The sequence below is a fragment of the Chrysochloris asiatica genome, unplaced genomic scaffold, assembly GCF_000296735.1.
Source record: "Chrysochloris asiatica unplaced genomic scaffold, ChrAsi1.0 scaffold00074, whole genome shotgun sequence".
NCBI classification, from domain to species: domain Eukaryota; kingdom Metazoa; phylum Chordata; class Mammalia; order Afrosoricida; family Chrysochloridae; genus Chrysochloris; species Chrysochloris asiatica.
The window spans coordinates 1,148,507-1,176,339 of record NW_006408592.1 but is presented as its reverse complement, the minus strand read 5'-3'; the positions used below and the strand labels follow the sequence as shown (position 1 = coordinate 1,176,339).

Sequence of the window (27,833 nt, the reverse complement as noted above, 5' to 3'; positions counted from 1 at the left end):
ACTGAAAAACTTATGAATAACAATGGAACTCTGTCAGATAGCACCAGAATATTTAATATTGAAACATGACGACGAGCACAAAAATATCACTCAAAATACAACTGGGGAAGAGCTGCTTCCTCAAAGTAGAACTGAACCTGATAACATGAATAGAGTAAAGCTTTAAGGACCTTAACTTGCTGATGGGGAAAAATTCGAAATGAGAAACAGCTGCAAACATCCATTAATAATTGAAACATGGAATGCACAAAGCATGAATCTAGGAAAATTAGTTGTCAAAAATGAAGTGGAATGCATTAAAATCAATATCCTAGTTATCAGTGAGCTGAAATGGAATGGTATTGGCCATTTTGAATCTAAAAATTACATGGTTTACTATGCTGGGAATGACTAATTGAAAAGGAATGGCATCACATTTATCATCAAAAAGAACATTTCAAGATCTATCTTGAAGTATAATCCTGTCTGTTATAGGATAATATCCATATACCTACAACTAACACCAGTTAATATCACTATTATTTAAATTTAAGCACCAACCACTAAAACCAGTCATGATAAAATTGAATAATTCTACCAACTTCTTCAGTCTGAAATTAATCAAACATGCAATCAAGATTTATTGGTAATTACTGGTGACTGGAATGCAAAGATTGGAAACAAACAGGAAGGATCAGTAGTTGGAAAATATGGCCTTGGTGAAAGAAATGATGCTAGAGATTGCATGACAGAATTTTGCAAAACCAATGAATTCTTCATTGCAAATAGCATTTTAAAATAACATAAAGATGACTCCACACATGGACTTCACCAGATGGAACACACAGAAATAAAATTGGCTACATCTGTGAAAAGAGACAGTGAAAAAGCTCCATGGTGGTTGTGGTGGTTATGTGCTGTTGAATCGGATCCGACTCATAGTGACCCTGTTATAGGGCTTCCGAGGCGGTAAATCTTTATAGGGCAGAAAACCTCCTCTTTCTCCCAGAGAACCACTGGTGGTTTCGAACTGCTGACCGTGAAATTATCAGCCCGACTCTTAACCACTATGCTACCAGAGTTCCTTGAAAAAGCTTCATATCATCAGACAAAACAAGGCCACAGGCAGATTATAGAACAGACCATCACTTGCTCATATGCAAATTCAGGCTGAAAAAAAAAAAAACTGAAAAAATTCCACAAGAGCCAAAACATGACCTTGAACATATCCCACCTAAATTTAGAGATCATCTCAAGAACATATTTGATGCATTAGACACTAAAGACCAAAGACCAGAAGATGTGGGATTACATCAAGAGCATCATACAGGAAGAAAACAAAACATCATTAAGAAGACATAAAAGAAGGAAAAAATCAAAATGGATGTCAGAAGAGACTCTGTAATTTGTTCTCCTCTATAGAGATGCTAAAGCAAATGAAAGACATAAGGAGGTAAAAGAGCTTAATAGAAAATGTCAAAGACAAAGACAAACATAATGAAATGTGCAAAGACCTGGAGTTAGAAAACCAACCATTCTCAAAACTCAACATTTCTCAAGCTGAAAGAAATGAAGAAAAATTTGCCTCAACTTCAAATATTGAAGGATTCTATGGACAAAATACTGAATAATGTAGAAAGCATCAAAAGAAGATGGAAGGAATTCACAGTCACTGAACCAAAAAGAAATGGTTGATGTTCAACCATTTCAAGAGGTAGCATATAATCAAGAGTCCATGGTATTGAAGGAAGAACTCCAAGGTGCACTAAAGGCACTGGTAAAGAACAGGGCTCCCTGAATTAATGGAATACAAATAGAAATCATTCAACAAACTGATGTGGCACTGGAGACACTCATTCATCTATTCCAAGAAATTTGGAAGACTGATTGAAAGAAATCCATATTTGTGCCAATTCCAAAGAGAGGTGACCCAATGGAATGCAGAAATCATCAGACAATATCATTACTACTGCCTGCATATAAAACTTTACTAATGATAATGGCTGCAACCAAACATTGACAGGGAACTGCCAGAGGTTCAAGTCAGATTTAGACGAGATGTGAAACAAGGGGTATCACTGTTGAGGTCAGATGTATCTTGGATGAAAGCAGAGAATTCCAGAAAGATGTTTACCTGTGCTTTATTTATTAACTACTCAAAGGCTTTCGATTGTGTGGATCATGACAAGCTATGGACAACATTGAAGAGAATGAGTATCCTGGAACACTTAAATGTGCTCATGTGCTATGAGTCAGCAGTTGAGAGTAAGGGGACATGGAACAGTTTAACATTAGGAAAGGTGCACACCAGCGTTGTATTCTTTCACCATATTTATTCAATCTGTATGCTGAACAAATAATCTGAGAAAGTGGATTATATGAAGAAGAGAGTGGCAAAAAGATTGGAAGAAGACTCATTAGCAATCTGAGATAAGCAGATGACACAACCTTGGTTTCTGAGAGCAAAGAGGAATTAAAATAGTTTTTGATGAAGATCAAAGACCATAGCCTTCAGTATGGGTTGCACCTCAATGTAAAGCAAACAAAAATCCTCACCCTTGCACCAATAAACAACATCAAAGTAAATGGAGAAAAGATTGAAGTTGTCAAAGACTTCATTTTGCTCGGATCAACCATCAACACTCATGGAAGCAGCAGTCAAGAAATCCAATGATATATTATTGCATTAGGCAAACATGCTACATAAGACCTCTTGAAAGTATTCAAGAGCAAAGACATCAGTTTGAGGACTAAGGTGTGCCTAACCCAAGCCATGGTATTTTCAATAGCCTCATATGCATGTGAAAGTTGGACAATGGATAAGGAAGATCGTAGAATTGGCACATTTGAGAAGTGGTGTTGGAGGAGACTATTGACAGTATCATGGACTACCAGAAGAACAAACAAATCTGTGTTAGAAGAAGTACAAACATAATGCTTCTTAGAAGCTAAAATGACCAAATTTCATCTCTCATCTTCAGATATATTACCAGGAGGTACCAGTCTCTGAAAAAGGACATCATTCTTGGTAAAGTGGAGGGTCAGTGAAAAAGAGGAAGACCTCCAATGAGATGAATTAGCACAGTGGCAGTAGCCATGGGCTGAAATGCAGCAACTACTGTGCATAGGGTAGCTATGAGCATAGCCAACTCAACAGCACCTAACAACAAAAACAATATCTACCATCTATGTCTGTATCAATATATGATGAACTGATGATGATAGGATAAGGGTTTGAGCTCCAGATATATATATATATGTGTGTGTGTGTGTGTGTGTGTGTGAATTTGTCTGTGAATGAATATAAAGGGTCACACTGCACACACACACACACACACACAGAACTAGCTGGTTCTGTTTGTATTGAAACACCTTGGCACAAGTCACTTCTAGTTCCACGTTCTCTGCAGAAACCCCTCATGCCCGGGTGTGGCTCCCATCCTATTACCTGAAATGTGTCTTCTCCTTTTATTCCTCTGTGTTATAAACCTAAATGACTCTTCATTTCTTCATTTCCAAATGAACCACAAACCCAGAATTAAAGGTGATTAAGTATTTCCAGTGAAGTTGTGGTCCTGAACACTTCCTCCCATACAGGGATCACTAAGTGCCTAAACACAAACAGCACACACAGGCTGTACAACAGCACAGCTGTGTTCGTTTCTGCAATCAGATCTTTAAAAGAACGCAGCAATCACAACTACCAAGGGATAGGGATAGGGAAATCAGCATTTACTGTTGTTTTTTATAAACAAACGCAAAAAAAAAAAAAGAAAGAAAAATTGTAACCCACAGCACACCCTGAAGGGTTGAAGTTCTTAATGTACCCATGTTAAAAGAACAGCTCCAAATGAAGGAAAAAAAGAAAGTTAGAAGTTCTCATGGAGCCCTGGTAGTGGGTTGGGCTGCTAACCACAAGGCCAGCAGTTCAAATCCACCAGTTGCTCAAAACTGAGGTTCTCTGCTCCGGTTAAGATTTAGTCATAAAAACTCTATGCAGGGTCACTATGAATCACGCAGCAAGAGTAACATGGAGTACAGGGAAAGGGTGGATGACACACTGATGGTGGTGGCTGTGTACCAATGAATCAGTCCTGACTCACAGCAATCCTGTACAGGGCAGGGTTCCGAGGCTGTAAATCTTTACGGGAGCAGAAAGACTTTCTTTCTCCTGAAGAACAACTGATAGATTTGAACTGCTGACCTTGAGGTTAGCAATCCAGCTCACAATCCACTATGCTACCAGGGCTCCTTTGAATGACAAGTGACTTTAAAATGTATGGCTCTCTTGCTAATATGATACTGAGGTCAGCAGAATGGTAAAAGAACCAACCGCCATTTACTGTGCACCTACTTTGTTAAGCAAGCACTTAACACATGCAAGTATATAATATATAGAATAGAATTATGGAGTCCTGGTGTGGCACTGCGGGATAATGCACTGGACTGCAAGGTCGGTTTGAACCACAAGGTCCGAGGTTCAAACCCACCAGCTGCTCCTCAGACACCCTATAGAGAGGGTTACTATGAGTCAGAACTGACTCGAAGGCACTTAACAACAACAACAACAATTACATAAATGTACCTTCTAATCTTCAGAACAAACTTGTGAGTTTGGTATTGCTATCCTCATTCCATAGAGAGGAAAATACAGAAAAAGATTAAGTAGTCCTCCCAAGATCACACAGTCAGTACAAGGCAGGTCAGGATGAAAACCCAGGTCCCCCATGTCCTGAACTCCTGCCATTGTGTTTCCCTGCTTACCATTTTATTAAAATATAAATGACTGCACCTCAAAACCTGGCTGGAAAATCCTGAGGAAGTCACTGCCTGAGGGTCCATTTCCTATTTCTACAGAATGTCCAGTTGGGAGGGACCCCAGAAATGATTCCCCAGAAACAGAAGCTCAGAGGTGGATGTCATCAACCCACCCAGTTCACACAGCTGAGAAGGAGAGCAACTCAGTCCATAACTAATGTCTTTTTCTCCCTGGCCAATGCTGTTTTTCCTCATACGACATCTTCTGGCTCAGAAGTGAATTGCTATGCTTATATCTTTCTCCTCAGTGACTAGTGGGCTCGAACCAGCGACCTTGAGGTTCTCAGTCTAGTGCTTCTCCTATAGAGCCACCATGCACCCATATATTTATTTGTTCATTTAGATTTAAATAATACAATTTCAATTCTTGCCTGAGTTTAAAAACAAACTAAGAAAGCAATACCTTCTGCTCAAGCAAATGTACTGATTGAAAATGCAAGTGTGTGTTTCCCTAATGTACATGATCTGCTTTTAAAAGATCTTACAAGAGAATGAATAAGAAGTGATTACATTACAGCAAAATGCTTTTATATACAATTAGAGCTCAGTGCCTTGAAACACAAACTTCCTAACCAAATATTTACCCAAAACATAAACATCTTCCCCACACATCTCCATAACTGGTTCCTGATGGCACAAAAGTGTCCATGCAAGCACTTGTATACAAGTAGGAGATGACTTCCATAACAAGGGCTCAGAGCACACCATTGGGTGTCAATTCGTGTCTAGTGTACTGGGCCTGAGCTTTCTATTGGATCTGGATTCAAAGCTAATTTTCTTCTGAAGGAAATATCCTCCAATAAATCATAAACTCAATTATGGTTGATCTGAATAATGTCTTAGGAAGAAACTCCTAAAGGTAATAAAAATGAAGCTCCACATTAAGCAGACAAATTGAAGATGAGTGAAACATGAATGTCCCTTTAAATTATAAACACAGTTTTGTTCTAAGGGTCACAGGGTTCAAAGTCTGTATGATGGGGCTACAATCCTCCAATGATTCTGGCATCAGTGGGTGACCATGAGCCTCACGTATTAGGTGGCAGTGGGGCTGACAGAAATCAGACCCACCTCCAGTCATGTGATCTCAATGTCTACTTTTGGGCAGAGAGAATGGACATGTGTTCAGCACTGACCTGCACCACAGGCTTCTATTCCTTCCACCCCAACTTCTACTGTTTCCATATTGGTAAACTATATAGAAAGAGGGCTCAATTAAATGCTAACCATTTGAGAGGTCATTCATCTAGGAAGAAGAGACAACAAAAACAGGACTGCATGACAGCCTCTGTTGCCTAGGCCAGACCACTGCAAAAACATCTTCTGCTACGTAGGGTCCTTCAACAAGGGAGTCTTAGCTTGGTGGAGACCCACAGAGCATGTTAGCTTCTTCTCACCACTATGTGGAAGTGAAGAGAGCATGGGGTTTCCTTAAGCTACATTGTCTCTGAATCTTCTTTCATTGAGCCTCAGAGGTCCTGAATCCTCCAAGCAGCAGCTGCTCAGATCAACTGCTCATGGTTGAGTGGTTGGACCTCAGTGGTAGCAATGTTTGGGACATAGCTATAGCATGTGACTACCATGTGCTCAGAACTCTACCTGGGAACACGTATCTCTCACTGACTGGGTAGACCAGAGCCATGTAACCTTGTTTTTTTTTTTTTTTAAGGAGCTGCTTTACCTCTTCAAGAGGTATCAAGACCTGCTAGTAAAGCAATGCTGCTTAGGTGCCCAACATTCACTCTTTCCCCATCCTAAACTATTTCACCTCACCCACAGGATCACTTTGAGTCGTAACCTACTCAATGACACTTAATAACAACATTAGAGTCCTAATGTGGAGCTGTTGGATCAAGACCAGACTGTGAACCACAAGGCCGGGAGTTCAAACCAACCAGTTGCTTCTTGTAAACCCTCAGGGTCGCTATGAGTCGGAACTGACTTGACGGCACTTAACAACAATACAATAGTCATTACCAAGTAAAAAAGAAGAAACTAGGAAAAAGTCTTCTCATTTACTTGATACTGTGGAGTCCTAGTGTGGCACCATAGGATAAGCACTTGAAACTCAAGGTCAGTTTGAACTGCAGACTCGGATGTTCAAACTCACCAGCCACTCCTTGGAAACCCTATACAGAAGCACTATGAGTGGGAACCGAATCGACAGCATACAACAACAACTGTTGCTAAAACAGAAATACCAAGATTGGGTGGTTTTTATCAAACAAATTAATTTTCTTATAATTAGGAGGCTAGAAGTTCAAAATCAAAGCATAGTCTCAAAGGGAAGGTTGTCTCTGTCTGTGGACTCTGGGGGAAGGTTCTTGTCTCGTTGTAGTATTTATCCCTGAGTTCTTTGGTGATCTTCATATGGTATGAGTCTTCCTCTCTGTTTGTGTACCTCCTCTATGCCTCAACTTCACCTTTTATATATAAGAGTGACTGGTTTACACCTAAAATGATCATGGTCTCATCAACACAACAAAGAAAGTCCTGCTCCCAAATGGAATTCCTTCCACAGGTATTAGGGTTTAGAATTTACAACACATACTTTTTTGGGCAAACACAGTTCAGTCTGTAACACTTAGGAAGGAAAATAAGAACACAATATAAAATTAACTAGAAATCTCAAGACAGAAATGGAATTATTATAACAACAACAAAAAAGGAAAGTACCACAGAAAAGATTATTTGACCAAAGATTCTAATGGAACATTTCCTCTCTGAGTGGGCTGATGGGAAACTGCACTTCAGAGACTAAGTCAATGAGACAGCCAATGAGTGGGAAGATCTATAAACCATCAGTTAAAGAAATACAGATGTGTTTAAAGCCTGCCTTCTTTGAAGCTACAACATCATGAAATGTTTACAGTATTTACCCATTATAAAAATTCACTCTTTGAAGAGGAGGTGAACTAAAGACAACCACTAGTTTTATAAACTGCATTGCAAGTTACACAAAATGAAAGACTGGGAAATCCATGGTGTACAACCAAAGATCTTAGACAATTCTACAAGAACTGTAAGACTACTAGCATCCCAAAAACCTGTTTTCATCGTCGGACTCTCTCTGAGAGTCTAGAGCATTATGGTTATATCACGTGATATAGTGGTACTCTTGTTGCTGATTCTATTAAGACCGTACGTTTGTTTAAACAGCTTTTTACTTAGACAAGTAGCTGATACTGGATCGAATTAGCCAAGAAAATCATTCCTGTAAGCTTCTGATTTTCTGTTTTTCTTCTCCAGAAATCATGGTTCATAAAGACAAACTGGGACTCAGCAAACAGAAAGGTAAGCTAAAATTCAATCTGATGGACAAGGTAACAATGTGCTGCTCAAGGAAGGCCAAATTTGTAAAAGGTTCACATCATATGAACTCCAAATCTTTGTTTTTGTTTCAGTAAATCTTCTATTAAAAAAAAATAGTAATAATAGAGGAATGAAAGGAAATTAAAAAAAAAGGGGGGGGGGAGGAAATCCACATCCAAAAAATATACTTTCCACATTTATGAACATTCTTTCCATTTTTAATGTAAGGAGTTATTATTTTCCCCAAGAACTGGAGGGAAAATACAGAGGAAAGAGGCCCTTCAACTCCTATTGGTGCTAAAGAGAGTCTTCCCCTTGTCTCTGTGATGCATGCAAAACTGACAATTGTCCCCATAATAACAAAAAGACCTGCAAACCCAATCATGTACTCAAGAGATCAGTGCCTTCGTTCCCCATTCCCCTATGTGAGATAAAATTATAACCAGTATTTTGCATTTTGAGAACAGAATCAGAACAAGGATGGTTAGTTAAATAAAGGTCAGTGACAACCATTTTCAAAATAATACATTTAAAAGCAAAGGACGCAAGTCAGTAATTCCTCTCATTTTCAACAATACCAAACGACCCTTCTAGAAACGTCATGTTTTGAAACAAATCTTGTATTTATTAAGGATTTATTTTCCAATATCTTAAACACCCGTAACTGCAAGCCAGAATTTCTGATGAGAGTATGAAAACCAACACTAAAGGTTTATTTTATTGAATTGCAAGCAAAAACAGAGTAATGTAATATCCTGGGTTAAGCTGTCTGACTTGATGATGGATGAATGTAAGATTTTTGGAGGGAAATATTGATAACTTTTGGATCCCATTATTACTGTTATGGAGCTAAAGGAATTCTGGGAAGAACACAGATGGCTGCTTGCTTAGCATCTTTCATAACTGTGTCCACCTCAGCATTGGTCCGATCTGGTCCTCCTCATCTTGCTCACTGCAACTGAATTCCTTTCTAACTAGTCTCCCAGCCCTCACCTTGATCAACTCCCCAAAGTCAAAGTGATCTATCTAAAGCTCAAATCCCACAGTATCACTTCCTAGTGCTCCCCTCGCCTTCAGGGCTAAGGTCAAACTCTTCTACTAGGCAAAGAGCAGCTGCCTTCATGTCTAACCTGTAGCTTGCTCTCCAGCCCATCACTCAGTTAAGCATCTTCCACAAGTCCCCTCATGAGCCATGCAGTTTTGCTATATTTCCTTGGAACCTTATTTCCTCATTTTTCCTGCCTGTGGGAATCCCTAATTATATCTTAAGTCTTAGCAGTGACACACACACACACACAAAGTAGTCACCTCAAGAGAAGGAGCAGAACAAACTCTCCTTTAGACTTTACTCAACAAATTATTTTAGTAACTTAATATAAGGATTACAAAGGTCAACCATTTAAGAAGTCTCTCATCCTTATTTCTCCTTACCAAGGTAAAAGTTATTATTATACATCATTTGGTGTCATTTAGTGCCATTGAATCAGTTTCAATTCATATGGTTTCCAAGGAGCAGCTGGTGAACTTGAACCATAGACCCTAAGGTTCAAAGTGACTTTTTGGTCCAGTGTTTTATCTTACAGCACCGCACCAGGACTCCTTACACATCATAAATACCAGTAAATTAAAACATCAAATTATTCAATGGAATTAAATATTAAATGACATATTAATAATAGCCCCCTTCTGATATAAACCACTGCACCACCATGACTCTTACTTGATATGAAAGTACAGATATAAATAAAACATTATAGAAGCAGAAATATAAAAATTTCCATACTTTATGACATTTAGGAGCTTATAAATCTGTCTTTTTCAAGTTCTTTGAAAGTAAGATGAACCATGACTGATTTATCTCCTTTTTTAGAACCTAACACAGGTGCTCATTAAATTGGTATCCCTTCTTCCTCTCTTGCCCCCCTCCAATCTGTTCTCCACATAGCAGCCAAAGGGATCTAATAGTGTTCTTTTTACAGAGACTGAAACCCAGTCCACATTCTACAGACTCCTGTGCGACACTGTATGATCTGATCCCTGAAAGCTCTCCAGCCCGATTTTACGCAATTTTCTCTCTTGCCCATAACCTTTCTATTGGGCTACCTATCTCAGTTCCCAAAACCTGCCATGGCAACCTGCTTCTTGACTCTGGACTCCACACATACTGTTCCCTCTGACAGAAGCTCCCTTACCCAGGCTTCATCCTGGACTGGCTCTTATTTCTTTAAGTCTCTTCTCAAATGTCAGCTCTCCTTACTATCTAAAGTAGATCACCTATTGTTCGCTCTCACTAACCACCACCACTAACCAGCTTTATCATTTGTTTATTTATTTACAGGTAGTAAATAGTTGACACTGCAGGATAATCACTGGACTGCTAACCATAAAATCGGTAGTTCAGACCCTCCAGTTGCTCCTGGGAAACCCTATACAGGGTCACTATGAGTAGGAACCAATGTGATGGCATTTAACAACAACAACATTTATCTTATTTATTATATACTCAAAAAAAATGAGGAGTCATAGCTGTAATGTTTGCTATTATTCCCAACACCTAATAGCACTTGGTAGATAGTAAATAGTCAATAAATACTAGATGGATAGATGGGCAGGTGGGTGAAAGTGGAGGCAGAGAAGAAGTACAGAAGAAATGAGATCTAAGTCATGAAGTAGGTCCCTGTAAGATGAAAAAGTCCACTAGGCAGTGCAGGGCACCATAGAGACACTGAGGATATACCTTCTATCGAGATTGCTAAGGGAGAGGAGCCCTTGGAAACAGAAGGTGAGACGACGGAGTTTACCTTCACTTTTTTTCTTCTGCTCAGAAATATATGCAAAACACTTACAAGAGTACTTAATAATGCATGGTAGGCATTATATGAGTTTGTCATTATTATTTCAAATATTATTCCAGCTACTATGAGTAGGATAAGCACTGGACTGTGAACGACAAGGTTGGCAGTTCAAACCCACCAGCCGCACCTTGGAAACCCTATACAGGGTTACTATGAGTCAGAACCAACTTGACGGCACTTAACAACAAACTCTGAGTCCCAGCAGAGACAGCTGACCCTGTGCCTGCCCAGATGACTGGGAGAAGGTCACAGACCAATGAATAACTCAGCTGCTCAACACCCTCCAGCCTCACAGCTGAGGCAGGATAATGGGGGCAGGACTGTTCTCTACTGAGCATGCCCTCCCTCCTGGCAACACCTGGTCAGCTGCCCCACTGGCACCCTAGCCACCTCCCACAGGCATGGCTACACAGCATCTGAGTCTCCTCAGATGGGAGGAGAAGCTCCTGGCAGCTCGTGGAGTGTGAGACCAGGAAATCTTTCAGCTCTGACAGCAGATTTCAAAGCCTGTTTCTAAAAATGGCTGTGATAGGCGTCTCTCCACACCATCCACCTCTACTCCTGTTTCATCTGGGCAACAACTGTACTGCTATTCACTGTCCTCGTGACCTTAAGAAACTTCACCAGTCAAAACAGATAATATGTGCTAGAAGAGACCAAAAATAAAGCCAATGCCATAAGAAAAGATAGTATGAGATAAGGACTGTGCTTTCTGCCAAATGGTTGTATTTTATCTTCAATATCACATTACTGCAAAGAAAACTCGAGAAAACCCAAAAGGGAAAGCAGAAGTTGGGAACAGTCCATCTACCAGAAATGGACCCACAGGAAGTGACAGAAGGAGCCCCATCAACAAGTGTTTAGGTTTGCAATATGTGACACTGTTCAATAGCATCTTATCTGCCTTCCTATGGAGAGACTCCAGAGCACTTCTACCTAAGGTGACTGAGGCTGATTCAAGACACTATTTCAAAACTGCAGGCAAAGTGCTACCTTTCAAATGCAGCTGGTGTAAGAGAAGAAAGACCTTTGAGAAGGACCAGAGTCCCTCTCCACTACTCATTTCCTTGGCAGGACTTATGACCCCTCTGGACCTCTGACATCTTCCTTCTAAAATAGTGACAACATACTAAGATAATCTCTTAATCGTCATTGGGGAATGCTCATTCCCAAACAGAAGAGAGATGCACATACAAGTATTTATTTAAATATGCATATGCAAATGTTTATTAATTCCCATGGAGACTGTTGTTGTTAAGTGCTGTCAGGTCAGACTGACTCATCGTGGCTCAGTATAGGGTTTCCAAGGAGCAGCTGGTGGGTTTGAACTGCTGACCTTTCGGTTAACAGTCCAGTTAACCTACAGTGACACACCAGGACTCTATGGAGGCTGTTATTATTGTTAAATTCCATCAACTCATAGCAACCCTGTATAGGGGTCTGAGGAGTGACTGGTGGATTTGAACTGCAGATCTTGTGGTTAGCAGTACAATGTTTATAGAACAGTACCACACCAGGACCACCTAAGAATTCTCTACCTAGGTGGCCTGCCAGCTTAGTGATTTGGGCTCAGCCATGACCTATTTAGCTGGATTTGAAGCAACATTTTAACTTTTGTGCTAAACTACTTTGGTGAACAATCTCTTGTCTTGCTATTATAATCTCATGAGACTGGGAGTGTTATAGTGTTCCTAGGTAGATATGAAAATAGATAGTAGGTGGATTAGTAGGGAGGTAGTTGATAGATAGATAGATAGATAGATAGATAGATAGATAGATAGATAGATAGATAGATAGACTGACTAGCCCAGATGAATTTGGATTTTTAAACATTTAGACAAAATCCTGCTCCTGAAACTGCAGGGTATAGTGATGACCACTCCCAGATTCAACTTCTTGAATTATTTCCACAACCACCAAGCTTTTCAAATGGCACTTGAGTTTTCTGCTGTCAGACGCATTTTTACTTAAAGTTTTTTTTTTCAGACAACACCTAGATTAGAAACGATTGTGGAAATTTCTAGCCAGCCTACCTCTTCCCTGGCTCACTTCTTTCTTAACATGTCTCTGCCAAATTTAGATACCAACTATGCCAATGGAGAATGAGTTTTGATTCCTCTGTCTTCCCCTCATCTTCTAGACTGGGTCCTTTGAGATGGCAAGGACCAAGTCTCAACCCTGTGGGGTGGGGTGACCTCTTTTGTAGCCCACACAAGGTTTTCCCTCTGTTTTAGGAATGGGGCCGGAGCTTTACAGATAAGGATTAACAAAGAATGAATTGAGCACTTACAGTGAGACATACATAGATTATTTTATTTGATCATTATAACATCTTGTGAAATAGGTACATTTTAGTATCAATTCTATTCACAAACAATGACACACTGGCTCAGAGAAATGACGTGATCTTCCCAAGATCCCACATCTATGATTGGACTGAATCTAGAACTTGGATTGGAATCAATCCTTTTGCCTCTAAGTGCCTAGGTTTTAGTAAGTATGCTATACTGCCTAATACCTGGTCACAAAGCTGAGGGATCACAAAGCCCCCAAATCCTTTAGCCCATTGCTAGTTACAACAGATCCAAGTTTACTGACTTTAATGCCGACTCAAGAAGGAGAATACAGAATCTCACCATAAAGGGGCTGTTCTTTAGATGAAGTATACCTGGCATGGCATGAGAGCAGAAAAGTCTCTTCAATATTCCCAAATTCTGGATGAATTTTTATATAGCTTAAATAAAAGATTTCTTTTGACTTTCAATAATTCTCCAAGTCCCACAGAGCAATTTAAAAATTACTTACACTGGCAGATCAAGCTTTTCATTGTGCTTGCAGAAGAGACAGCAGATGGGAATGGTGTATTGTAAGTCTTCACCATAATGATTTCTGATTTATGTAAAAGAACGGAATATGAAAATAATGCACGTGTCTAATGTTTGTTGCGAGGACTCTATGAGGAAGGCATTGTGCTGGTCACCTGATGTTTAAAGCAGGGAGGGTTCTGACTCTGAAGTTGACATTAAGTACTTGAGACAGATACATACACCACTAAATGTAGCTGTTGTTGTTACGTGCCATTGAGTCACTTCCAACGCATAGCAACCCTGTATAGGTTTTCCAAGGAGCAGCTTGTGGATTTGAACTGCTGACCTTGTGGCTCACAGCCCAGTGCTGATTTATAGAGCCGCACCAGGATAAATATCGAGTGAGGTAAAAGGTGGAAAAGGGATGTGGCTACACAAATGAGAAAGGTGTAGAGGTTGAAGGGACCCTTCCAGGTGGAATGATCAGGGCAGAGGTGGCACCGAAAATGCTGAAATTTGGATTATGCTGACAATTTGAATAAGTGAACTCATTGTGAGTTGTACCCCCTTGGAGTTGTGCAACACTGAAGTAAGGAAAAGAAGGAACTAAAAAGGTTTGTCAAGGTAAAGGAACTGCATCATTAATTCTGTTACTGAAAATAGAGATTTTATAATACTGTTTACCTCTCCATAAATGCCTCTGTGCCATACAGGTCTATTACTCAAATGTCTGTCCACTCAACCACAAAAGTAATAAGTGGCCAATTCTCAGACAGAATGACACTCTTCCTTCATGGTCGGAAATAGGAAACTTTCATCTACCACCTTCATCTGTCAACTCCTCCTCTTCCCTTGGGTGTCAGCTCTTACAATACCCCCATGGGAAGCCTTTTCTGCACACACACCCCCGTATGCATGCTCCTCTTATGGTACCCCTGTGGGAAGCCTTTTCTGCACACATGCACTCGTATGTACGCTCCTCTCACTTCACTTCCCTGCTGACTAACCGGCCCTGCCCACATCCCTTTAGACTGTAAGCTTCTCAATGACAGAGTAAGTGTTGTGTTCATCATTGAAGCTTCATTGCTTAGAACATGAGAGGAAAGCAGCCAATGCAAGTATCCTTTGAACAAATTTAATAAATAAACATATTAATGTTGGGGAAATTAGCCATTTAGAGAGTGAGGAGAAGGCATTTAGTGATCTCCAAAGCTCCCTCCAACTTTGAGAGTGTATCATTCAAAATGAGCCAAAGAAATTGCCAACCTAGTCCGAGAAGTAGAAGGACAACCAGGCCAGATCACAGCAGAGAATAGCCTATTTTTTCAGTAACCTGAAAAGGACACAGCCTTATCTGAAATCAGACCACTAACCCCTAGTTAGAGGGCATTTACACCCCAAAATGAGCAATACAACAAAAGGACAGAGTGTGTGGGCCCTAAAACCAGATGGCCTGAGTTTAAGACCCAGATCTACCACAATGAGCTGTATGACCTTGGACAAATTAGCTCACTTCTTCATGCCCCAGTTTTCTCGTCTCTCATATAAAAATAAGTGTCCACCTTAAAGGATTATCGGGTTGGATGAGATGAATTCACATAAATAAACTGCTGACAACAATTGCTTGTACATTATATGTTCTAACAGAATTGTTATTAGGACTGTTATTTGAATTTCTTCCATAAAGCATTCTACTACCGAATGAAACTGCATGACTGAAAAATGGTTTGGAATCATCAAACACCTTTTTCAGAAGCCAAAGAAAGAGGAAATGGAAAGACTGTCCACTGTGAATAGAGACCGAGCACCTCTCCTGTGACAAAGTCACCAGACAGTTCAGTAACTCAAAAGAGATGCTTAGGAAGACATTGTCTCCCTGCTTGTGTTGTCTGAAAGAGTAACACAAAATAAAATGAAAAAGCCAAGTGGGCCAGCCTTTTCCATCACAGGGAAGGATGTCTCAGAAGGAATTATGCTAGGGGCTTCATGCCAGGTCGGCTACCAAATAATATAGAAACTAGAAAAATACTTTAAAAAGATACCATTCTCAAGTTGCTGATTAGTCGACTTTATCTTCTCTCATCCCTCTTTAACCGCTTTAGAAAGCAAATGCAGCTCTGATTTTCTTTTATTCAAGTTCCTCAAAAGCTGTTGATCTTTCCATCAAAAATCTCTCTCCTCAAAAGACTGGCTATATTTCACTTCTTACTGTGTCCTTTTTGATAGGAACTGTGTTTTAACCAGCCTGCCAGGCAACTTTTTGGGTACAGAATGAATGCACACTTTTAACCGGTGACCTTGGCACCCTCATTCAGAGGACATCCGTCAGATTGTCATTGCACCATCATAGAGCATCTTTTGTGCTTGGCATTGGAGAGGCAGCCAGACACCACCCAAAAGGATTTCCTAGTGTACTTTCTACATATCAAAGTAAAGGTTTTTGAAGCCGACCTCAATTCATGTCTTTGCAACAAAACTACTGCACATTAATGATCGTTTTGCAGTGGCCATACAAATCAAAAGGCTTTTTTCCCCATCTCACTACAAGACTGGCATTTAGAAAGAAGAGAGTAGATGATGAAATAAATCTTTGGTATAAATGACAAAAATGCAAAGCAAAATAAAGCCATACGTCCCAGAGCTTACAAGGGCCAAACAGAACTAAGTGACACTGGAAACAGAGACCCTAGAGAGGAGCCTGAAAAGGTATCCAAAGGCACGTTCTACCGAGAGGCCAGATCTAGAACGTTTCATGTACCAATTGGCCCAAGTCTGTACCAAACAACACGTATTTCTGCTTGAGATTTGCCCTCTAGTGTTGTTAGATACTGATGTTTACAACTGTTTTTAGAATGGGCAGTAGGTTCCTGTGTTTAAGATTTTGTTTTTACATGAATCTAAACATGTCTTGCCTCTCGAACATAACTAATTATATTCAGAGAAAGCTTGAAACAAAACCATTTCAGAGAGATTTCCACTATGAGTCAAAATCAACTCAATGGGCAGTAGGTTTGCTGTTTTTTTTCACTTGAGAATAATTCAACTATAACACATCTCTGAGAATGTGCTCGACCACAAGGTCAGTTTGAACTGTCAGGTGAGTGATTCAAACCACCAGCCACTCCTCGGAAACCCTATAGAGGGTTGCTATGGGTCAGAAGCAACTCAATGGCACTTAACAACAACTTGAGAAAATACTTTTGAGTATCAACTTCTGATTGCAGGAGTAGTAACTTCCTCTCCTGTGCTCCCATGCTCCCTGTCACACTGCTTTGATTTTTAGACCCCAGGGAGATAGATGTATGTTTCAGCTTGTCTTCAGGGAAGTGTCCTTAGGATGGGAGAACTGGAAGGAATTAGAACAAGAATGAAGGCTCTAGAGACTCAAAGTGGAGGGTGGGACTTCCAAGAAGCTGGGAATGCTAGCAGAAGTAAGCATCTGAATCACTTCCTTAATGTTTTTCTCCCCCATAGGCCTCAAGAATTGTCTCCATATCTCTCCTATTCCAGGGCCCCCAGCTCTGCCTTCTGACTAGGGAGCCTTTCTTCCCCAAGCTCTGCTTAATGGAGGTAAAACTGAAAACAAACAGGGGGTCAATGTCTCTGTACTGAACTCCTTCAGTCTTCACTTAGGACCCGTGGGACTAACAGTGGGACTCTGGGCACACAGGGGCCAGCGTGAGATTTAGCTACACTTCAGACAGAGGAAATCCTGGTCTAACAAACACCACTGGTAGCAATAGTCAGAGAGAAGAGACACCAGGGTGGAAGAAGAAGCTTCGATGAAACAGGCAGGTGAACAGAAGGAATGAGATGAGGGAAACTCAGCAGACATCTCCAAATGGTTCCCTCGTTCAATAACTATTGACTAAGATATGCACTGAGCTGCTAATCACAAGGTCAGTGGTTCAAACTCACCAGTCGCTCCTCAGTACCTCTATATAGGGTGACTATGAGTCAGAACCGACTCGACAACACTTAACAATAACAACAAGCAATGGGTCAGGAATTGTTCTAAGTACTTGAAGTACATCAGAAAATGAACAGCCAAAAAGAGTAGCACTGGTTCATAGGGTTTCCAAATTTATAAATCTTTACGGAAGCAGACTGCCTCAATTATTTCTCATGAATCAGTTGATGGATTTAAACTGCCAAGCATTTGGTTAGTAGCCCAACTTGCAACACACTACACTACCAGAGCTCCTTGAATAGCATTATCCTGGAGCGCTACACCAGGACTCCTACATAGTGAGCTAGGAAGTACCAAATACTATAGAGGAAAAGAACAGGTGAAGGGGAATTAATAAGGTTGAAAGGATTGCTTACTTCAGGTAAGATGGTTAGAAAGATTTCACTGAGAAGTGAGAAGTTTAAAGAAGATTGGAGTTAATCATTTTAGAAGAAGCATAAAAGAAAGATAGGGGTCCAAATTTTTAGCCAGAGTCAGCAATTCTCAAATGTTTCATGGGTTTAATGGAATGAATTGAAAGGTTCTGGGGATGTAAAGACACTGATGGATTTTAAAGAGTGGGGTAAAAATTGGCATCATATGAGAATGAAAGCTTCTGATTAACATTTTGTAACAGTATCCATTTTCTTTCCCTTTAATGGCATAGAATACTTAACACATGAATGTCCAAACAGGCATTATATTTCTCAGGTTCTCTCACACCTAGGTCAAGTTTTGGTCAAGTAGATGTTGAGTGGAAATGATATCTGCACCTTTCAAGCTGTGCCCTTAAAAGGAAAAGTCATGCTTCCCCTTCCTCCCATTTCCTCTTCCCACTGGCTTCTGTATGGAATTAATGGCAGAAGCTAAGCAGTCATCTTGAGTCATGAAAGGTAAAATCAAGTCTCATACCAACCTCGATTGACAAACTTGACTTGTTCATGAGAAGGAAGTATGGTCTGTCTTGTTTAAACCTCTGTAACTGGGGTTGACTTTGTTACAATTGCCTAGCCTTCAGTCTATCCAACGCATGTTCTTTCAGCTGCTCTCAGCACAAAGCCCCAACACCAATGCTTACCAATCCCAAGAAGCCAAGATATTATTCAACTGGAACAGATTTAATTCCAACCTGCCCCTGCTTGTTGATTTTTAAAATATGTGAACAGTGTTTGAGCTTCAGTGCCAAGTCCACTGCACAAAAAGTTCAAATTCAGAGTAAATTGCAGCTTCTAGAATTAATGTATATATAAAAATCTATTACACTTCTCTTTCTATCAAGGAAGTCCAATTCTATATCATGTCTGAAGAAGAGATCTTAGGAAAACATATTATGTTATCTGCTTTCAGGGCAGACATCAACATTACCAATAAACTTCTAATTTTCCATACAACCCAGCAATCATCTTCTGCCTGATCAATAAGCCAAATTTGCAAAGACAGACTCCCCCCATTAAAGGAGACAAGATCAAGTTCCAAATTGGCAACATAAACACATACTTTATTCAAAAGAAAATTCTTGATGAGAATCTAAATAAGTCACCATTGAACTCAGAGGGATTCAGCTGAAACCAGGGTGGCTTCAGGTGTGCAGCCAATGCATAAGTGCTAAAACAATGCTCAAAACACCATATTTGTTTTGCTGAACCTAGAATGCCAATAAGAGTCCGCTTGGAAAGGTGGTCACCAGTAGACGCCTTGCAGTTTCCGAGGCTGTCACTGCATGGAATGTGCTTATCCATAATCATACTGATTTGATTTAGCACCCTTCTTACTCATTCCCTGAATATCAAGGATTAAGATTACGAAAGAAAAAACAAAACCTGCTGAGAGCAGGAATGGGAAGTAGTATTTTATGGCAAAAATTCATGTTAATGTAGGTTAAAGGGGGAGGCTGATGCACTCTTGGAAATAACATGCCTCTTTGGTGAAATGGAGGAAGGAGTCTTGGTGGCACCATGGTTAAAGCACTCTGCTGCCAACAACAACAACAAAAATAAACTGGTGGCAGCTCTACTCTGTCCTACAGGATCACTGAGTCGGAACCGATTCAAGGGCAATGGATTGATTTTTGGTTTTGGTGAAATGCCCTAATATCTAGGACGATTAGGGTCAAATAAGTGTATTTCCTTCAAAACAGGCCACATGTAGGCATTTATCTAGGCAATGAGGAAATTGTTTGTAAAGTAGCGAATTAGTAAAGTTAAGAGGAAAGAGGCCACGACTTGATGGAGATTATGTAAAGAGCAAAGATGTTTTGAATCGCTAAAGTCAGACACAGGGAGTGTTGTGTGATAAGACAGAGTCTCTGTCCTCAAGGAGTTTTCGGCCTATCATGGAAGACGCACCAAGCAGCTCTGACAAGAGTGTGTTCAATGCCAAAAGAAAGCAAATGCAGAACATTGAGACCAATGGGAAGGGACTCAAATGCAGTTTGGAGGCTAAGGAATAAGACAGGCTTCCCAAAGGTAATCTGAGAATGGAAATATTTTGATGGCCTGCTTGCTACATTGATAGAATGAGAGTGATAATTGCCTATGCGCCTACTTACTAAGGACCCTATAAAATGGAGTCATAATTGCCTACTTAATGTTAGTAAAATGTCTTATGTAATCAAATACAAGGAGGCTTCAAAAACTTCATGGAAAATAGAATTAAAATATAATGGAATTTTTTCACAAAGTTTTGAAGCCCACTCATATGTACTCCATAGTCACAATGTAGTCCCTAGATGGTACAAACAGTTAAGCACTCAGCTACTGATTATAAGGTTGGAGGTTCATATACACCCAGAGGTACCTTGGAAGAAAGGCCTGGCAATTCCTTCTGAAAGATCAATCACTGAAAACCCTGTGGAGCACAGTCCTAGTCTGACACATATGGGGTCTCATCGGCAAGATAACAACTGGCTTTAGCTTCAAGTTATGTGGACAATAGAAGTCATCATGCAAACTTTAGAAAGATGTCTAAATATTCATAAAAAAGGAAATAGAAGTTTATGTATTCAGGAATTTGCATCATTCAGAGAATCCCATATCGTGGAATCTTGGAATAATCTAATTCGAATTCTGTCTTCATTAGGAATATGCCTAAATCAGCTAAAAGCACTGTGGATGAGAGCTTCCTGGCTACTTGCTGGACTAAAAATCGGGGGAGACTGATAGTAAATCTGTGGTGTCATCTGACTTTCTCAACCTATCTCTTCATCTGAAAATAAGGATGCTGGATGGGAAAAATAGCTTTGAAACACATTTTAAAACTCCATTCCACTGTAAAAACCGGCATTTTACATTGGGACCTCACATATTTATCTTAATTAAGTGCAATGTATTTAATATTTTTCTATTCTGTTTTAATCCTTGTCATTAAAAATGCTGGTTAGACTCACTAAACAGATTCCATGTCCTTAGTTTATGTCCCATAGTCTGAGAAATTCTAGATTAGATCATCTCTAAGAGGTTTTCATTCTTGGGATCATCGATTGTTGTTGCTGTTATTAAGTACCGTGGAGTCGGTTCCGACTCAGAGCGACTCTGCACAGGGTTTCCGAGGCTGTAAATCTTTACGGGAGCAGAATGCCTCATCTTTCTCCCGCGGAGCTGCTGGTAGTTTGGAACTTCTCACCTTGCGGTTCGCAGCCCGGTTCGTAACCACTACGCTACCAGAGTCACCTAATATTTAACACATTCCCCAAAACTACTGCCATCAAGTTGATTTCAACTGAGTAGAACTGCCCATTGGATTTCCAAGACTGCAATCTATACGGAAGCAGCCGTTACTGTTAAGTGCCGTCAAGTCGGTTCTAACTCATAGCAACTCTGTATAGCGTATCCAAGGAGTGAGCAGCTGGTGGGTTTGAACTGCCAACCTTGTGGTTAGCAGTCCAGTGTTCATCTTAACAGCACCACAGGCTGACATATTTTTTCTTACAGATTGACTGGTGGGTTCAAATTGCCATCCTTTAGTTCATAGTCGAGGATTTAACCTCTGCACCACTAGGGCTTCTCAGTTAACACATTACAGTCTTCACAGTCATTTCACAGGGTTGTCTTCTATGATCCTCACAGCAGTGGTGTAACATGGACAACGGTGCTCAAGAAATTCACCAGGGATCACACATGAAGTCAGGACCAGACTCAATGGTTGCACAATAGCAGGATGTCCAGTTTAGTAATCATTCTTTTCCACCTCCAAACCACCCTCTGCTCTAAGTTTCAAGTGAATACCTCTCCTGATCTGTCAAAAGCAAGAGGCATATCTAGTGAACTCCTTCCAAGGATTCTATGTTAAACTTACTGGTTGAGCCAGGAAAAAGGTGCGTGAATCTCAGTCCCTGCTCTGGAGTTGCTCACCGTCTAATAGAGAAAAAAATCTACCACAAACAGACCCACTAAACACAGCACAGAAGACAACTGCAGAGTGGTCCTTAGGATTTCCAGTGGCAACCTCAGTTGTTCCTTTGTACTTCATCACAGCCTTCTCCATCTAATTAATGGAAAACACCAGGCTTCAATCCTTCTCTGGAGACTCTGAGTACTGGAGACCAACAGGACAGCAAGAGTGGGAAGTAAGGGACATCCCACCATAACTCCCTGGCCAGTGGTTCCCTCTGTTGTTTTTCTTCCTTCCCCCAAGGTCAGTGAATGGAGAATAATAACATACACTCTCAACATCATTCTAGACACCTTCCTTCACCGGCATCAACTGACTGCAAGGATGTACATACTAAAGTTGTTTAACATCATGCAAAGGTCAAGTTCCCTAGATTTACAGACAATATCCCATTCATATTATCTAGGAGATAAAAAAACAACAACAAACTAAATCAGGGATAGGGACAAGAGTGCTTTTAGAAGATCTTTATTTTCTTAACTATTCACAAAGCCGTGAGTTCTGGTTGGTAATATGCCAGGACTTCAAAATCAATTACGTCAAAAGATTTGAAACCTGTAGTGAGAATTTGTTGTTTTACTTCCCATCATCCATCCCTCCTTTCTCTGACAATAATGCCCAGATTTTACTGTGGGGGAACCACATCCCCTTCATTTCTAAGCCAATTGGTGTGGGTACGGCCAAATCTACCTTTAACTCCAGGAGTCATCCATGACTGACTTATTTGTGACTGGGCTGGGAATGGGCAGGGAATGAATGCAATCAGAGTCAATGAGACAGAAGGATTAATTTCTGAGACTTCAAGAGAAAGTGTCCTTTTTTCTCTCTCGCAGAGCTACCAGAATAGACCGGTTCTGTATCCCTGGATGGTATGTGTGAGAATGGGAGATGGAAGATTGTGGAAGGAGGGAGGTGATAGATCACACAGGGGAATCTGAGTATGCAAATGACGTAAGTGGAGGCAGAGCAGAGAACCAGAGAAAACCTGCAACCTTATGAATGTTTTCGAACTACTGAATCAAGCCTTACCTGCAGTCCTTCCTCTAGATTTTTTTTCTTTTTTTTTAGTTAAAGGAGCCTTTTGTTTATTGAAACTAGTTTGAGTTTTCTGATGCTTGCCACAAAAGTAATTCAAACTGATATAAACACCTTAAATATTCCACAGTCATGTACATAGGTTTTAAGGGGGACCACCGGATTTGTTTTCTTTTTAACTTCTATTAATTCTGTAGGAAATAATCATAATACTTAGCATCTATACAGTTGTTCCTGTTCCTCAAAAGCACCTTTTCTGTGCAGTTGCCTTGCTTGAATCTCAACATCCAAATTACTTAAATGAAATTGCTTAAATGTTTATTTTGCAGTAATTATTTATCACTTTATATCATTTAAAATACAATTTCAAATTCAGTAATTCATTTGTCACAACACCCAAATGAGATAGGATTGGTGGGTCAACCATAATATCTATTTTAGGTAGGAAAAAGTTGAATCTCAGAAAAATTACAGATGCCCAAAATAATTTGAGAAAGTAGATTGTGAAGGTGGGGTAGAGAAAGACAGCGCTCAAATCTAGGTCTCTTGCTTCTTGATCTTAAACACCCTCCCAGTCTCTCTACTCTATCCTTTGAACCAAAGACACTACACTTTACTTTCAGAAACAAATGTCTTTGCTATTAGGTTAATGCACAACCACTCAGCAATAGGCTAAATTTAACCAAAGCACCAAGATCTGGACTGAGTGGCAGAGCCAGCACTAATTAATTAGCTGGTGACATTGAAGACCCGACCCTTTGTCTTGTTTTCTCATCTATAAAAGGAGAGGTTTGAATTAGAATCTCTGCTATCCTTCAAACTCTAAAAACTCTCTAATTCTAGATCTTCCTCTCCCCACTCTCATATTAACATTTTCCCTAGAATAATAATTTTAATCTTAGCTGACATTTATTCTCACTGGGTGCCAAGCATTGTGCTAAGAATTTTACCTACTTCCATAACTCTTCAAGCCTCACAACGCCCCTGAATCCATAATCGCACTTTTACAGATAATGGAAACTTGGACTCAGAAAAGCCAAATGAACTGCCCAAATCAACAGAATCACTAAGTATCTGACCCCAACTTGGACAAGCCTTGAAGACCATAACCCACTCTGTACAGGCCTTGCAGAGGAAATTAGGCTCCGCCTTTATTAGTCACCTCTCTCCAAGCAGAAACCGGGAGAGGGGAGTCAAACCTCAAGCCAAGCCCCTGCAAAAAAAAGCAACAATGGGAAACCGCTGGAAGATGTCCCGGTAAGATCCTTCCCAGGCCCAGGAGGCGGGGCGCCTCTCCTCGCGCGCCACAGGATCTCTGCTCAGGCTACCCGTCCCACCAGGACCATTAATTACCTTGTTGAGATGCGGGTTCCTGGTGACATCGTATCCACGCTTCTTCAGGGGCACCGGGAGAACGGAACCAGCCTTGGAGTGGCTGCCTAGAGCGGGCGCCGAGGGCGTCCAGCGTGGGAGGAAGCCGCAGGCCCGGCCCTGCAGGAGAGCCAGCCGTGCGCCAGTGCCCAGCGCGGCTCCCATGGTCCTAGGGCAGACCTGGCAACCGGGAGAGACCAAGGTCAGGGGCGCCTTCCAACCAGCCAGAATCCACGCGCGCCGAGAGGCACAAGGCCAAAGCCCGGGACGCGTCCTCAGGGAGAGGGCAGGGGTCTCGAAGAGATAAAGACGCTAGGCCCCGCCCTTCGTTGGCTGCCACCTGCGCGGCTCTCTGAGACGCACCGCCACTTGCGGTGCGCCAGGCCTAATCAAGCGCAGGCAAAACGAAAGCAATCACAGGAAGCAGATTCAGTGCGGGTGACAGCCCGCGCCACCCCCGCCCACATAACCGCGAAGGAGAGGCAACTGAGTCCCTGAGTCCCCAAATCCATTCAGTGGCAAGCCTCCTGGCCCACCTGCGCGTGCCTGAAGCTTTTATCTACACTGTCCCGTTGCGGGACAGGCAGTTAGTTGTTTCTCTCCCGCCAATGGCTGGACCGCGCCGGCAGCCGCGCGCGCGCGCTCGCGGAGCTGATGCGTTCTGGAAAGAGGGGTGCTGAAACCTTTGTTCTTAGTGCCGAACCTCCGCTGAAAACGTGCGTGGGTGCGCCTTACAAACGTGCACCTTGCTCTCCAGTGACAAGGTGAACTTCCGAATGCTCCCTGAGACCTTACATCTAGGCAAGTCTAAATGCACAGACGGGATTTAAGGTTTAGAGGTCAACGTTGTTTCTGCCCCTCCGCACCATTTTGGGAAGATCCTGGCTCTGAAATTCAGACTGGAAATCTCCAGGCCCTCAGTGCTTAGTGTCACATTGTGTTGTCCAGTACAATAGCCATTAGCCACATGCAGCTGTTTGAGTGTTAATTAGTTAATTAAAATAAAAGTTTAAATCGTGTTCCTCAACTGCACTAGCAACAATTTTAAATGCTCAAAAATCCGGGCTGGATTAAGGTTTGAGCAGCCTTCTTTGCAGAAAGTTCTGTTGGGCTGTAACTGATTAAGAATTTACAGTTACTATGTGGAATAGTGGTTACGAATCGGGCTGCGAACCTTAAGGTCAGCAGTTCGAAACTACCAGCTGCTCCGCGGGAGAAAGATGAGGCTTTCTACTCCCGTAAAGATTTACACCCTTGGAAACCCTGTACAGGGTCGCTATGGGTCGGAACCGACTCGACGGCACTTCACAACCACAACCAACCAATGTGGGATTCAGGGCAACCCATGGATCCAAACAGGTACATGTTTGGATCTGAGGTTCATGTAACCTTAAACTTAATTTCAAATTTTCACCATATAATAATAAAGAGATTCCTTTCAAAACACATATTCCATTATGTGTGGAATGAAATAAAAAAAATTTTCAGGGCCCTAGGGGTTACCCTATAGCTTGGCTCCTGCCAACTTCTCATCACACTGCATCACACTCCCCCTGAGCACTAGCCCCACTTGCTTCTCCCTGTGTGTCCACTCCACCCAGTTTCCTCCCACCTCAGGGCCTTTGCATTTGCAGTGTCCTCTATTTGGAATCGACTTGACTGCATTTAATAACAACTGCTTGGAATGCTCATACACCAGCCCTCCTAACAACTGCCTCATTACCTTTTCTCAAATCTCCGCTTATTTGTCAACACAAAGGCATTTTCTATGTTTCATCCAATCAATCTCCACTAAATACTGCATTTATTCCTGTTAGTGAATCTATGTACCACAGAATGAAACACTCCTGGATCCTGCCCCATGTTTACAATCAATGATATTCTCACATGGTTGTAGCTACTGTGTCAATCCATCTCACTAAGTGCCTTCCTAATAACATGCCCAAAGTAAGTGACCTCCTTACTTCTAAGGAGCATTCTGGCTACATTTCTTCCAATATGGATTTGTTTATTCTTCTGTTAGTCCATCGCATATTCAATATTCTTCACCAACACCATAGTTCAGATGCATCAACTCTTCTTTGGTCTTTCTTACTCATTGTTCAGTTTTCTCATGCATATGAAGCAATTGAAAATACCATGTCTTGCATCAGATGCACTTTAGTCTTCAAAGTGACATCTTTGTTTTTTAAAAACTTGAATGAGGTTGCACAGAGCAGATTTGCCCAATGCAACACACCGTTTGCTTTCTTGACTGCTGCTTCCATAAGCATCGACTATGGATCCAAATAAAATGAAATCCTTGACAACTTCAAATATTTTCTGTTTATCATGATGTTGATGTTCCTTGCCATCCAGATTTTATATATATTTATATACACACACACTTTGGAGTCCTGGTGTGGTGCTGTGGGTTAATGCGCTGGACAGCAAAGCTGGTTTGAATTGCAAGGTTGGTGGTTCAAGCTCACCATCCACTCCTCAGAAACCCTATACAGGGTTGCTATGGGTCGGAACCAACTTGATAGCACTTAACAACAAAAAACAACATATATAATATATATATATATATATATATACACATACACACACACCTTATCTATATAAAGTTTAATCCATGTTGAAGTATTTGATTGTCATCAGTAATGCTTCAAGTCTCCTTCACTTACAGAATACATCTGCGTATTCCAGGTTGTTAATGATTCTTCCTCCTGTTCTGATGCCTCATTCTTCATCATATAGTCTAGGTTCTCGAATAATTTGTTCAGCTTACTGACTGAGTAAGTATGCTGAAAGGATACAACCCTGATGCACACCTTTCCTGATTTTAAACTATTCAGTATCCCCTTGTTGAGTTAGAATGGCTGCTTTGTGTTCTATGCACAGGTTTCACATGAGCACAATAAACTGTTTTGGAATTCCCATTCTTCCCAATGTTATCCATAATTTGTTATGATAAATGTCTTTGCATAGTCAATAAAGCACAAGTAAACATCTCTCTGGTATTCTCCACTTTCAGCCAAGATCTATCTCATATAAGCAATGATATCCCTCCTTCCACAACATCTTCTGAATCCAGCTTGAATTTCTGGCAGTTCCCCATCAACCATTTTAAAGTTATCTTCAGCCAAACTTTGGTTGCATGTTATATTAATGATATTGTTCAATAATTTCCACATACTGTTGGGTCACCTTTCTTTGGAATGAACACAAATATGAATCTCTGCCAGTTAGTTGGTGTTGAAACATTTCAATTGGTATTCTGTCAATTTGTGAAACCTTGTTTTTCACAATGCCTTCAACAAAGCCTGGACTTCT

General features: G+C 40.9%; 1 protein-coding gene across 1 annotated transcript in view; it reads right to left on the bottom strand.

Annotated features, from left to right (window-relative positions):
* ME3 (malic enzyme 3, NADP(+)-dependent, mitochondrial) overlaps nt 1-24,950 on the bottom strand; it is a 246,164-nt gene extending 221,214 nt beyond the window's left edge. The window contains exon 1 of the mRNA XM_006864954.1: nt 24,498-24,950. Within this exon, the coding sequence (XP_006865016.1) occupies nt 24,498-24,680 (183 nt within the window). The 5' untranslated portion in view covers nt 24,681-24,950. The remainder of the gene's footprint in view (nt 1-24,497) is intronic.
* Nucleotides 24,951-27,833: the final 2,883 nt, after the last annotated feature.